The following is a 14088-nucleotide window of genomic DNA, read 5'->3' on the forward strand; positions in this document are numbered from 1 at the left end:
GTTTTTCAGATCTGTAATTTATTGCTTAGCCTTTTATTTTTAAATAAATTTAACTTATTTTTTCAAGGTTATACAGGTCACAATGAAAGGTGTACTGGGCACCTGTACCTCAGAGAGCAAGGCGGTACCTGGGACAGTCTTGAAATTCTTGACAGCCAAGAATTGCTACACCTGAAAAGCTGCAATGTCTTGTCTCCTGGACCTTCAAGAGTTGGTAACAGCATCATACATTAAACTGATGGGAGGAAGTGTATTTTGGCAAGCACCCATGACAACCATCTGCAAGACAAAGGCTCTGTAAAGATTCTTAAGGCTCCAGGCAAAATCCTGCCTGCACTTAATGGTAACTTTGCTATAAATTTTACTGATAAATAATCATACTATTCATAAAGTCACACTACATAACAAAAGGCATAGCACTGCCACTTTGTGTGTTGGTTTATTTGTCTTTTGGACTTGGATTAGACAACAGAAGTATAGCAACAACTGAGAGGGTGGCGGCAAACGGTTTCCTTCCAAGCTTTAGTGAGGTGGACGGACATCCTTGCTTTTAAAAAGACCTTTAGAGCTGATGTGGAGGGGAAAGATAAGAATAAAAAGAGAGAGAAAGAGAAGAATAAAAGACATGTGATATTCTTTCACACATCAGCTAGGGAGAACTTCACTGGGTAGGGGGAGACCATTCAGGGCTGCTAATATGTTTTCAACTGCTTCCTCTGTTATCATGTAGCTGGCCTTGTCTGTTTTAGTGCCGAGGTGAGGTGTTATAATGACGTTCTTTAATTTTAACAATGGATGATCTCTGGAAGAAAAGAAAAAAGAGTTAACTACTGTTGTTCATCTAACAGGAGTTTTACTTTAGCTTTTGTTTGAGCTTTTTATTTAAAGTTAATTTGATACAACTTTACAAGTCCACTTAGACCCAGAGAACCTGACCACCTATATTGAAGTAATTTTGGACTGTAATAGGACATACAAAGATTTCATAGCTGCTCTTTTCTCCAGAAACACACTTCTGCCATGAGGCAGCAATTTGAACTATGTCAGAAGAGAGGATTAAACCCTCCTGACACATTCACCCTACACAATAGTCTGAGCTGTAGTTATTTGCACACAGGCACAACTAGACCAAACTCCCCCCAACCCAAAATGCAGCCAGCACAGTTAACTCCAAAAGGCACCATCCTGGTAGAGCAGTCTTTTTACAGAAGCTAAGCAGTCTCTGGGCCCAGGAGGTTTGCGGTACTTCAGCCCTGTATTGTGGAAAGAAGCCTGTGGAGAAGGACACCTCGGGGCCATGCAGCAGGTCTTAGGCCTCAAGCAGCCTCCACCCATTAAAATTGGCAAACTGTACTTTCTACTAAAGCAATTTGCAAGTGAAGCGCTGCTGCAGCTTCATAGGGTAATTCTAAGCACTGGGTTTAATGCTTTCCCTGCCTCCTGCTGTTTTCTGGCTCCCGGGCTTCCCTTTGGTCTGTTACCAGCCCCAACATCTGGGCTGTCTCCCATTCATATTCATGGCACTTTTATCCAAACTCATGCCAGGGGCAGGGGGGCTGCCTCGGCCAGCTTCCTGCCTGCTGCAGGGATGCCTCTGGCTTCAGCAGGGCTCACCCATCCTTCCTGAGAAAAAAGCAGAGATGGAAACCTGGGCAGTGGCTCTGGGGAGGTGACATCCAAAGCTGCGGCCCCGATAACACCAGTCTGCAGAGCTGCCACCAGCGCCTCTTGGTCAACTACTGCCCCTGGTGTGGAATAAGAGTGTCTCTGAGTGCACCTTGCAGGCAAAGAGCAGAGAGGGAAGAGAGAAGGGATGGGGATAGGGGGGAATTTCTGCCATGCCTGATCATCCTTGGCATGCACACCAGCTGTGCTGGATGCAGCACGGTGCTGCGTGGAACACAGCAGGAGCTAGACCACACTGTGAAGCTGGCCAATGCATCTGGATGGTACCTCGGCTGATGTTAATGAGGGTAGCTGTGGGTTTCATCAGCTCCAGCTCTCTTTTCCCAATCAGCTTGTGTGTCTGAGGTGTCAGGCTCACCACCACCATCACAAAATCTGCCTGCTGGAGCAAGCTGTCTATCCTTTTGCAGTAAGTGGCACTGACAGCTTGCTCCTCTTGAGCTTTCCTAGTAGGGAAAAAAGCATTTCAGTCATAGAAACATTTTCTTCAATGATGTCACCAGTATACAAACTAAAGGATCTGATTATCACATCCATATAGCAAACAGGTGGTGAACAAAGGTGAATTTACTCTCAGCTGGGTGTTTAGATCCTTCTGGAAGGCTTCAAGCCCTACAGCACGGGATTGATTGTATGCCTGCCTCTCAGCCATTCCAGTGCAGGGTCCCAAGGGCTTCTTATGAAGTCTGCAAATGAACTATGGCTGAGCACTGAAGCAGATGGCAGCACACAGTCCATTCTCCAGGATCCCCTGTGCACCTCAAAGGATGCAGTCAGTGCTCAAACCAAAGGAATGGTATTCACCAGAAATCACCCATGCAAGCTCTGGGCATGGCAGTGGTCCTCATCCTGTTGGCACTCCCAGTAAGCCTGCAATTTTTTTATGAGAGCAAGGCAGCTCTTTGCCAGTCTCCTGGCTGCCCCAGGACTTTCACAGAATAAAGTGTTCAGCAGAAAAAGTTACCACAATAGAGACATTTTTAGTTTTAACTTTTCACAGTGCAAAAGAATACTTGCCATTTCTCATGTTCTTTGTAAATGTAGCTGCCTGAACTTTGGGAAATAAAGAAGCAATGATAGGGGATCATGTGTACAATCTTCTGCTTCTGATTGCAAGAGAAGGGCTTTAAGTTAGCTACTCCCTAACCTAGAAATAAAGAGGTCACACTAAGAAAATAACTTCAATGTAACTTTGACCCATGTGTCTCCTAACAAATGCACTTCACTGGTTTTTTTTCAGGCCAGTGACCAGAGAGTAAGTGGAAAAAGATCAGATTGGAACTGCAGGCAGTTTTGCAGCATGCAGAGTGCTTCTTGATTCAGCACACAAGCTGGAAGTGTTACTGTACTTTAAAATAAGTAGGTTTAATTAATTTCTGTTGCACTGTGCATTGCTCATTCATCACAGCACTCTTGCATAAATATTACTTTAAAGACTGAAAAATATTAAACAGAGGGAGTTAATGATGATACACATAAAAAAAGAGTAAAGATATTAGTTCCTTTTTAATCTTTTCTTTGTGGTTTGCGAAGAAATTTTGAAAGATCTTAAGGAGCACTTCTTTTAAATGTGAGTTTGCTCAGCTGTCTTTCTGAAGAAACAAGAATGCCAAGCAGGCTAAAAATTTCTGGCCTCATTCACCCTTGTGATTTGCCTAGGGCTAGCTAAAGCAGTGGCCCTCCCTCCATCTGCAGTCTACTTATGGAGAAAAGCCTGGAAAGCCACATCCTAGCACTGCAGCTTCTCCCTTCAGTCACAGAGGAGTAAAGTTCTCTCAGGATAGGTCATAGTTCATAGCAGTAAATATTTATTCTGCTCATTATCTGCACCTTGCCTGATTGCAAAGGACATGAGTTGTACATGGAGGTCCTACTCACTTTAAATTGAAGAGCCCCTGTGCTGAATGTCTAACAAGGTTCAGATTCCCAGATACACAAGCTAGGAGGGACTAGAAATAAAGGGTGAAACCCGGTTAAATACTTGCTAAAATTCCTACTGGCTTGAGAAGAAACAAGGTTTTCTCAAGAACAGCTCTCAATCATATTGTGCCAAATACATGTTTCCTAATTTCCAGCCACTGCTTCAATAATATCCCTCCTGAACTTCAAAATATGTAGAAAAAATGAACAACAAATAGAGTTATGTTGTCACTATAGTATGATATTATAAGAATAAAAAAAGTATAAGCTTGATTTTCATTTTTCTGCAGGAAACCTTGAAATTTCTAATATAAAACCTAAATTAAGTTTCTAAGTGTTTAATCACCGAGTAACTCTTTACAGGACTGATTTATGGCAACCATTCTTTTTTTTTTTCTTTTGTTTTAATCTAGGCCCTATTCCCTCATTTTTTGCTATATTTCTGACATAATTCCTTGAAAAGAAAATACTGACTATCTGGAAGAGTTTCTCCTGCAACTAGGGTCAAGACACATCTTTACCTCCGTGTCCTGTTGTGGTACAAAATGTTCATTTCAAATGCTTTGGCTCTCAGAGCAACCTTATATCCAATGCTGCCCATGCCAATGATCCCCAGAGTAGCTCCAGCAACTTTAACTCCCAGAATATCAGCTTCACAGTACTCCGTACTTGAAGAAATGGAAATGTTATGGACTGCAAGAAAACCACACAAATATGAATGGAGTCCAACACAGAGGAACAAGGCAAAAGAGTCTGGACTTGTGCTACTATAGCACACTTTTAATGGTTACAAACACATGATTTTGTATTATCCAAGGTAACTCCCCAATGTATCATCTTTCCCTGTTACATGTATATATGATAATCCAATTTATTCTCACCATATTACAAAAAGCCTTTTGATGTAATCTCTCCAAAAAGTTTATTACTGCTTTAGAGTTAGGAAAATACTGCCCTGTTCCTCATCAACAATCAAAATAATTATTGCTAATAACAATGGAGAGTTTGAAAATATCATACGGAGAACAACACTAGATATTGGGTTTCCTCTTCACATTTGCCACTCTCCTTGAAAAGAAAAGTGTGACTTCTTTAAAAATCACAACTTGCTAGTTTCTCTAAGAAAAGTCAAATTAATAGCAGGTAAATCTTGTATGATTTTTAGAAGCCACATTGAGATGTTACCTTCCACTAGTCTTCTAGCAGATGCTAGCAGCAAAGCCATCCCAGTATCTGCTGTGCTGCTGGAAACAGCACGTGGAGCATTAGCCATCTTCACACCAAAGCTAGCTACAAGCTTCAGATCCAGGTGATCCATCCCCACTCCTGAATTCGCAATCACTTTCAAGTTTGGCAGGCTCTGGAGGAGCTCTTTGTCAATTACTGGTTTGTGCCACCACAAATAGATTGCTTGGACCTTTTTACCTACAGCCTTTTTGTCTTCAAGAAATTCCTTCATGGTGATGAGGTGGAAATGCTTCTTCAGGAATGGAACATGGCTATGCAATATCCCACGTATGCCACCAATTTCATTTACCAAAAGCCAAGGTAGTTTTCCTCCTTCCATGATCTGCACAAAGAAGAAAGACACAAAGTGTCAGGAGAAAGACATATTACTATTTCCAGACATTTTCAAAAATAATCACTGCCATGTCCTGTTTCATGACATTTATGACAAGAGATCTTATAAACCACATAGGAAAGTAAGAAAACCAAGACAAGCAAGCAGCTCTTTTAAATATACTACCAATTATACACAAGGTGTCCACACACACACACAGAGGTATTCACATAACCAGTCTGAACAAGTTCTGTCCTTTGTGATCTCTAAGATTTCATATTACTGCTACCATGCTCAAAACACAACACTTACTTCTCAGTAATTACTTAGTTTCAGACCATGAACAGTCTGCAGTAAATAGCGCAATAAATCTCCTTTGCTACCCTGAAATCACAAATTATCCTAAGTGCTTTAGAAAAATGTTGGACCAAATCTACTTCATGAAAATAGATTGCATAGCTTCATCATGAACTTTGAGTTACCAGGTTAATTTTTAAATGCTTCATTGCAGACATTTTTGCAGCCTCCTGTCCTGAAGAGACCCCAGTGACTGCAGAGCCTTTTCCTAAGCTAACAAAATAACTAAATAGTAGATGCTTAGCAAGTGTTTTCCAAGGATATATGCACTCTAAATTATTTGGGTTTTTTTTTTTTCCAGAATCCCTGACCATCTGGTCCCAAGAGGGTCTGTGAACTGACAATTATTTTAGGGGTTTTTGACAGACTATTTATAGCTACCTTTGATTTTCTGTAGCACTTTTGGGAAGAGCTGTGGGGACAGTGTTCAATGGCTGAAGCTCTCAGAATAGCAATCCAGTAGCAATTCTGTTGCCTTGTTAGTATTATTTCACTGTTTCTAACTGAATGTCTAACTCTCGACATGTCTACACTTCCTGTACTAGACCTTCATTTTACCATCCCTTCAGGGAGCCTGACCATATTGCAAAATAATGGAAAAGCTTTCTGATTTTATGGAGGTGACAACCACTTCACTGAATTTTCTGAATTTGTTGATTGCTAATAGGAAAGAGAATGTAAGAAAAAGCTTGGCTCCGGGCTGCAAGTCAGGACTGATCACTAATTTTGCTTCATGTTATGCCCTCACCCATGTGATTTCAATGGTAATTCTACCATTCTTTCATGGCCAGTCAAGATAAAAGCATCATTTTTTTCTGCATGGGGGAACCAAATCTCTTGGGATTTATTTTGGTTTTCAAAAGATCCCCTCATGAAAAATAGACATTTTTTTCAACAACGGCCTTTGCTTTAGCATGTAGATGAAGCAGGGCTCTTACATTAGGAAACCTTAGGCCTATGATCACTTCAAAGAACATTTCTTCAGTGTTTTTATATAAAAATAGAATATTGCAATATTGGCTGAGAAGTGTTTCAGGATACAGTCAAATTTCTGCAGGGAATCAATGCCCATTCATCTTCAACAGATTTGAGAGCGTTACACAAACTGCCTGGTGCGCTTGCTTATTGTTATGTAGCAACAAGAACTGGGAGCAGAAGATGGGTACTCATCGAAATAGACTGAAGGTATCAAAATGCATAACTACTCAGTTAAAATCTTTTAACAAATCTCTTTTATTAATTTCACTTTATTTTTCGGAATTGTAACTAACAGAACAGATCAAGTCTAGTAAGGTGACAGTTTTGCACCACCATGATGAGCAGTGCAGGAACAAGTTGCTTTTCTTTAGCTTAACAGTGGTAAGAAATAGTGCCGTCCCATACACAGGAGATTTAGTGGATCATCTGGCACTCATCATTTGGGAAATACTTCACTTGGAATGGGTTGGCCATTGAGAACAGCCAGCATGTTTGCTATTGCTTCTTCTGCCATCATACGGATGGCTTGGACTGTTGCAGTTCCAATGTGCGGGGTTATGATGATGTTATTCAAGTTCAATAAAGGATGATCTCTGGAAGAAACACAAAGAACACAATGTATTACACAGGGAACTTACTCTGCTGCTATCCCATGCTAGTTGTGAAGAACTGAACCTCAGGAAATAGCAATGGCACATTGAGACCAAAGCACAAAGCTGTGGGACGCTTGCTTACGCATTTCTTCTTCCTCTCCATCAGTCTCACTTGTGGCCTGGCCCATGAGTCAGGCTGGCAAAGAACCGACAGATATGGGAAGGGGAATAACTTGTCATTTATTTATGATTGTGCAAGACAAGCTGAGGTTTTGCCCTTACACAGTTAATCTCCCCTTGGAGATCAAGATTATGAGCACACTTTGAACACAGTTTAAAACATTTCAGATTAACAGAATGGGAAACAAGTTTCTTTACCTTGGCAGAGGCTCAGGGTCTGTCACGTCCAGAGCTGCAGCCCTAATAACCTTATTCTGGAGAGCTTCTACCAATGCATCTTGATCAATAACTGCACCTGCATTGAAATGAAATCCTGATATCCTGATGAATTAATGAATATGTTTTTACCTAGGAGGTGGGGAAGGTCTCCAGGGTCAAGTGAAAAAATTAGAGGATCTTCATCTTGTTAGAAAGTAGAATGCCTTTCTAATAATCATTAGCCAAACGAACCAAAGATTTTATTTATTAATCTTTAACTATAGTATGATTATGGTCCACTGCATAAGGCTTTTCCTGGGATGAGACCAGTTTCGGTCCTTTCCTTTTTTTGACACTTTCTGTATTATTATAAACAAATCATTTAGTCTCTGCAGACTTTCCACTCTTTTATCCCTGCTTTGTTAACTGAAACAATAATCTCTCTCATACGCTTTTTCAGTGCCAACAGATCTGTCATCCCATGTGAGGCTTCCTTTCTACATTGCTGTTCCAAATGTTAATGTTTTCCCTTGCATCCCGTTCTCCCTGTTGATGATAAACCTTTCAGTTATTTCCACTAAAAACCACTTCTCTAGGATAAGGCTAAAGAGAACCAACCACCTACTGAGTATCCCTAATTTCCATAGGACCTTTGAAGACAGCATATGATCCACATAAGTCACCCATTTGTAGACTGCCAGCTACTTCATGACTCAAACAACAGAGGGATATCACAGACTGAGGTTGGAGAGGGGAATGTCAACACAATGAGACAAAACACAACCTTAAGTGTGGAGCCACAAACAGTGATTTCAGATCCTCCTACCTCGGCTGATGTTTATGAGAGTAGCTGTGGGTTTCATCAGCCCCAGCTCCTTTTTCCCAATCAGTTTGCGAGTCTCAGGAGTCAGGTTCACAACCAACATAACAAAGTCAGATTGCTGCAGCAAGTCTTCCATCTTTGCACAGTAGTGGGCACCAACAGCCTCTTCCTCCTCCTTCCTTCTGAAGGAAAAATGCACACACCCCCAAATTGATACAACTATTTCAAAATGAGTTTAACAATCAATCAGCCCTAGAAGAGTTCCAGAGCAGCACAGAAACTGAGAGGTTTGAGGCCAAGGTAAAGGGTAAGTCATTCATAGGCACAGGTGGTGGAATGGATGCAGAAAGGATGTGGGCTACAGGGAACAAGAGGCTAAAGGAGTGGTGGGACACTGGAGGAGTGATGTATGTGTGAAAGCAAAGCACACAGGCAATATCAGGTTAGGAGACTGGGGATGTAGTCAGACCCCACTCTTCTCTCCTGTGTCCATGCCAATTCCTGTGAAGTCTTTCCTTGCCTGACATGCCAGTTAGGACTTGTGGTTGAAAAGAAATGAAGAGGAAGTGAAGTGTGAAAGAAAGGGAACTACAAATCCATGAGAAATTAAGACCTTTGTCATGGGTGCCTGTGTGGTGAATGATCTGGCTAGGCTGAGGAGGCTGGCTGGGAAGAACAGGGATGGTGCCAGAACCCTGAAGAGGAGTCTGACAGGACAGGGGACACCACGAGGGCACAAGACCTAGTTTGCTTGGGCAACATCTCCAGAATGCTTACATGGCCCTTGTTTCAAACTGGTAATGGCTAACCAGGGTAGGACAAGTGCAGGAGGTGAGGGGGAACTGCTTCCTGAGGGAAGCAGATGGAAGCCAAAGTGAGGAAGTGGTGACACGCTGGTGCTTGTCACACTGCTTACAACTGCCACAAGTGCATAGGAAGGACAGGGACAGAGCAGAGTTGTGGCTTCCATTACTGTCCCCTGGACAATTAAACACAGAAACCAGATGTCTTTACCTGCGGTTTCTGTTATGGTACAGGATCCTCATGTTGAAGGCTCTGGCTCTCTGAGCCACTTTGTATCCAATGCTGCCCATCCCAATGATCCCAAGTGTCGCTCTGGTTACTTCCACTCCCAGCCAGTCAACAGCAAAGTACTTCGTGTCTGGCGACACCACGATCTGGCAGCCTGTGTGTAAACACATGCTGAATGGGTACAAATCACCCATAAACATAGGCTTGGGGGAAAGAAAAGGTTTCTCACCATCACAGCAGTGGGGCTCTGGAGCACCCCTTACAAAACACTTTTGTTGACTTTGACTAGTTTACAGAAGGGCCTGGATGGTGCCAATTCCTGCACCGAGGCCTGAAGCCAGTAACACAGAGGGATCCTGGCTGGGTACTGTGCTGGAAGGAATGACTCCTTGGGGAATTAGCTCTTCCACAGCTGGTGTGTTTTCTTGGAAGTTCAAAAATGGCTTCTTTGACACCACCCTGCAAGCACTGACTTCACTTTCTTTTAGCTGGGGTAAACCTCACCATTTCTCTCCTGAATCACAACCTAAAGCAGCCTCACTGCTTGAGTAAAGGGGAATGTTTCAAATTCCAGCTCAGCAAGGGGTCTCTGTGAGCTTCTATACCAAGAACTTCTGGTTCAATAAGATGCAATAGTGAGAAAACATCATGGGGAAAGAGATGTTATTTCATGGTCAGGGGTGGAGCGGCAGTGACAAGACCATGAGTCCCTAAAGCCAGAGGCAGCTTCTTGTGATAATCTCTACTGACACCTTCCTTCCCCAGAAAGGCATTGCATAGCAAGGATGTGGGGAAAGAACCTGCTTTTAGGGACACAAACTAATGCTGGTGGTACAGTTTGAAATAGCTTTGTCAAAAGGATTATCATCTATTTCAAAAATAATGCTGATGCTCTTCAGGAAATACAATCCATTGGTTTAGACAAACTCATCACAGAGGCAGGAAAAAGAAGAATTTGTACTAATTACTGCTCTGGAGTTGGAGATGTGGCCACTAATACTTTGTATCATCCTGTAGCTCCTAATGCTTCTTTCAAGGGGAAATGGAAAATGGTGACATTCAGTTTGGATGCACTTTGTATTCAGTTTTTACAGCTATAAACAACCCCCCCAGTGAACAGCCAGAGAAGAATTAAGCCCCAGGCATTATTCCAAACAGGATATCACAAGACTTTCAAGTGCATAATTTAGACAAAAGCCTCACTCTTGTCACTGTTGCTCTAAAAAGAAGTGGGACATAGGAAAAGTAGATGCCTCTGAAAATTAAGGCCTCTGAAAAGTTTTCCCTGTAAGAGCATCCCAAATGTTGATTCAGACATATCATTCATCTTTCTATCACAGAAAAAGTGAGATATGCCAAGGAAGTAGCTAAGAAGAAGTAGTAGGACCAGGAAAATTTAGAACATTACCTTCGACTAATCTTCTGGCAGAGGCCAGCATCAAGGCCATTCCTATGTCTGCTGTCGGGTCTGCCACGGCGTGTGGGGTGTTGGTCACTTTTACACCAAAGCTCGAGATCATTTTCAAGTCTAAGTGATCCACTCCAACCCCAGAGTTTCCAATTACCTTTAAATTAGGCAGGCTTTCTAGAAGCTCACGGTCAATAGCTGGCCTGCACTCAAACACAAAAACAGATTGGATTTTTTTGCTCATTTCTTCTTTGTTTCCAAGAAATTCCTTCATGGTGATAAGGTGAAAGTGTTTCTTCAAAAGTGCTGCAAGGTTTTCTAGCACACCATGAGTTCCTCCTATATCCAGAATCAAAACACCCGGCAACTCTTCTTCTGCCATGACCTGTGACAGGGGAATAGAAAAAATACTCCTTTATTTAGGAGAACACCCTGAAAGGAGCAATGACGTTCCTTTAGAAGTTACCATTTAAATTCACACATGTAAATCAGGAAACTGATGGAACTCAATAGTGCTTTTAATCCACGGTCACTTGGTACTAGTGTGGTACATCACACAACTTCCAAGCACTTTTACCAAGTGCTGATTTAGACTATAACACCGAGGAATATCCATACTCTTCTATCAAAATCCAGTTCTACAAGGTGTTCTTCTTAAAGAGTTTCACTTTAGTCCTGAATCAATATTAATATAACTTTAGTAGCTTTTCTGGTAGCTTACTCACCGATGCCTTTCTACAAGCACTACTATGAAACAGAGGCCACTAGAAATTTACTCAGTTTCTTGCCTGTTGGTTATGGTTGGTGAAGCCACAGGCAGTGTAGGGTGGCACTGAGGCCCAGATGGGTCCGACAAATTTCTGCCAGGGATGGTTGAGGTCTAACAAATTTGCACAATGAACGGCCACCTTTGGATAGCTGTTAGACTGCTTGCCTTCAGTGTTTTAAACATTCAGATCTGTACCTGAACTTACCTCATGCAAAATTTAGCACACCCGTGCCTATATGAACCAGTGAGGAAGAGCACTAGAGGTGGTACCATTGACAACACAGTCCTTCATGCTAGAACTTTCCTCTGCCCTGAGTTTTGAGCCCAGTCCTCTCTATAACACTCCTGCAAATGCACTGGGCCCTGCAATAAGATAGGGGCTCCACAGATAACCAAACACTTAATTTAACCTCTTATTGGCAAAAATGGTAGTTGAAGATTTGCTGCATATCTTAATAGGTGTGCCTAATTTCCTACAATTCTTTTTGCTGTGCTCCACTGACTTTTGGTCTCCATCCCATCATATGTTCTAGACTTGTGTCCAGAAACCTGATGTTGTGCTAACTGAATCAGAACAATTTTCCACAGCAGTATGCTGATTTATTATGGGCACACAGTGCTGGCCAGAGGTGTCCTGCTGCTTCACTCCTCTCACAAAAGCCTTCTGTGAGTAACCAGAACTCAAACCTGTAACAAAAAGGTGCCAATGTAGATTGGAAGTTTTTGTGAACCATATTTACCCTTGTTCTGAGCAAACTCAGACTTATCCCAACTGCATCTATTAAATGCTTACAATCTCAACACCAGTGCCGCTGCTTTATCCTGGCCTTGATGTGCATTTCTGCCTCAGTTTCAGTTGGCTGCTGTACATGGGCTTGAAGGAGCCTCCATACTAGGACACATCTGCAGTTCACCACAATGTCTCTGATAATACTATCTGGTTCTCAACAGCAGCAAACAAAGCAATGAGATGAGTGGTGAAACCAAATTGCAAAGGAAGACCATGTTTTTGTACACATCTCATCTAATTTTTTGCTAGGTGGAGTTGCCAGCCCCATAGGGTTGTGAAAACTGTGCAAATTTCCCCAGGTATAGTCTGCATTTCTTAAGAGTATCACACAACATCACTAGGATAAACTAGATCTGTGTTCCAGAATGAATGATGCATAGAAAAAAGGAGGAGTTGATGTCATATTGTAATGGCGTTGTCCAGCTTAAGTAGTGATAATCCTGGATGACAGCTAAACCTTATGCTGTTAAGCAGGGAAAACTGGGCACCAGACATGACCAAGTGACTGGCAGATGCCAGCGAGGCAGCACTGTATTACTCCATTTGCTTTCATCACCACCTCCTCCCCCATTACAATACACCACCCATAATGGGCAGAGCCACACTTTCATTTTGGAAGCACGTCCTACCCTTTGCAAGCAGAAAGGTGACCCATGAGGAAGCCTCTAGCTATAAACAAACCAGCTGGTGCACTAGAAACAGGCTAGTGGCATGTGATGGATCTTTTCATGAGTGCAGGCATGCTGAGCCTGCCACCATTCCAGCTGTGTTTGATGCGCACACGACCCATTCTTTGCCTGCAGCACTGTGTTCAAGAACTGGTGTTCTGCTCGTCCCAGGTACAATCTTAAAAAATCACACTGATAGCAGGAAACTAAAAACACTTAAAGGAACCTTGCAGAAGGAAGGGGGCTCTCCACATACCAACCTTTGTCTCAGCATTTATTGTTCGTCTTCCAGCACTACATGGGTGTGTCCTGTACCTCTGTTTGTAAATCACACTTCTGTGACAGCGATGTCCATGAGAAGCAATAACTTGATGAATAAATCTGTAAGCCAAATTTGATTGGCCAGACACCAAGGGAACCAGTTTCAACAGACTGAATGCTTTGCTCCTGAACATAATTATTCAGTTATCAGATGTCTTGTCCAGTGTGCTAAATGTAACACCTGTCAAGGATATGACAATTTTGGTTTTGGACTAGTATCATCTGCAAGATCACAAAGTTGTTGTTGTTTTTGTTTGGTTTTTTTTAAAGTTGTCTCTACTCCTTTTGTATTTACATAAGACTAGATGCTACCATGTAGGTCAACAGTCATAATCATATATAACTCATTGATATAAAGTAAGTGTACTAAGTTCTGGTCTTGGCATTGCACAGAAAACTTTGCAAATATTACTTAGATTGAGACAATGGGGCAAATAAGAAGGACTACATTTAAGTATTAACTTCAGTGCTAATTGAAGCTGGCCTTATTTCATCTGTGGAGCCTGACTCATTCCCTACTTGCAGATTTGTTGGCTGGCACTGCTGTATCACTTTGGACTTACCCAAATCACAGCAAAACAAACCTATGTAATTTTTCCTAGCTCAGTTTTCAACTAAAGTTAACAGCCTGCGTTACCCAGGATAAATTCCCCCCACTAACTTCTTCTAAAGAAGAAGACTGATTACCCGAAGAACAACCAAAGCACTAACCAGGGCTGGTTTCTTTCTAGCGACGTGCCCCTCACAGCTCGATCCGGCGGCAGCTGGGGGGCCGGGAGCGCACAGATCCTGCTCTGGGCACAC

The 14088-nt window shown here is 42.2% G+C and overlaps 2 protein-coding genes across 5 annotated transcripts; both read right to left on the minus strand.

Moving 5' to 3' along the window:
* Nucleotides 1-414: 414 nt before the first annotated feature.
* On the minus strand, nt 415-6629 carry LOC103618700 (probable 2-ketogluconate reductase). 2 transcript variants are annotated; one of them, XM_017738645.1, is made up of 6 exons: nt 5480-6629; nt 4792-5176; nt 4128-4299; nt 1954-2132; nt 1649-1745; nt 415-802 (listed from the first exon to the last, which is right to left on the minus strand). In XM_017738645.1, exons 2-6 carry the CDS (start codon nt 5171-5173, stop codon nt 646-648), a joined length of 987 nt encoding a protein of 328 aa, XP_017594134.1. In that variant the 5' UTR covers nt 5174-5176; nt 5480-6629; the 3' UTR covers nt 415-645. The 2 variants fall into 2 exon arrangements, with proteins under 2 accessions (XP_017594134.1, XP_017594135.1); XM_017738646.1 differs by having other exon boundaries at nt 673-802; nt 1615-1745.
* A 110-nt stretch (nt 6630-6739) lies between these two features.
* LOC103618688 (probable 2-ketogluconate reductase) lies at nt 6740-14082 on the minus strand. Of its 3 annotated transcripts, XM_017738643.1 has the most exons (7): nt 13996-14082; nt 13224-13465; nt 10737-11121; nt 9311-9482; nt 8300-8478; nt 7474-7570; nt 6740-7095 (listed from the first exon to the last, which is right to left on the minus strand). In XM_017738643.1, exons 2-7 carry the CDS (start codon nt 13416-13418, stop codon nt 6939-6941), a joined length of 1185 nt encoding a protein of 394 aa, XP_017594132.1. In that variant the 5' UTR covers nt 13419-13465; nt 13996-14082; the 3' UTR covers nt 6740-6938. The 3 variants fall into 3 exon arrangements, with proteins under 3 accessions (XP_017594132.1, XP_008635341.1, XP_017594133.1); XM_008637119.2 differs by lacking the exon at nt 13224-13465; XM_017738644.1 differs by lacking the exon at nt 7474-7570 and having other exon boundaries at nt 7005-7095.
* Nucleotides 14083-14088: the final 6 nt, after the last annotated feature.

Source organism: Corvus brachyrhynchos, unplaced genomic scaffold (assembly GCF_000691975.1).
Source record: "Corvus brachyrhynchos isolate BGI_N302 unplaced genomic scaffold, ASM69197v1 scaffold146, whole genome shotgun sequence".
Taxonomy (NCBI): domain Eukaryota; kingdom Metazoa; phylum Chordata; class Aves; order Passeriformes; family Corvidae; genus Corvus; species Corvus brachyrhynchos.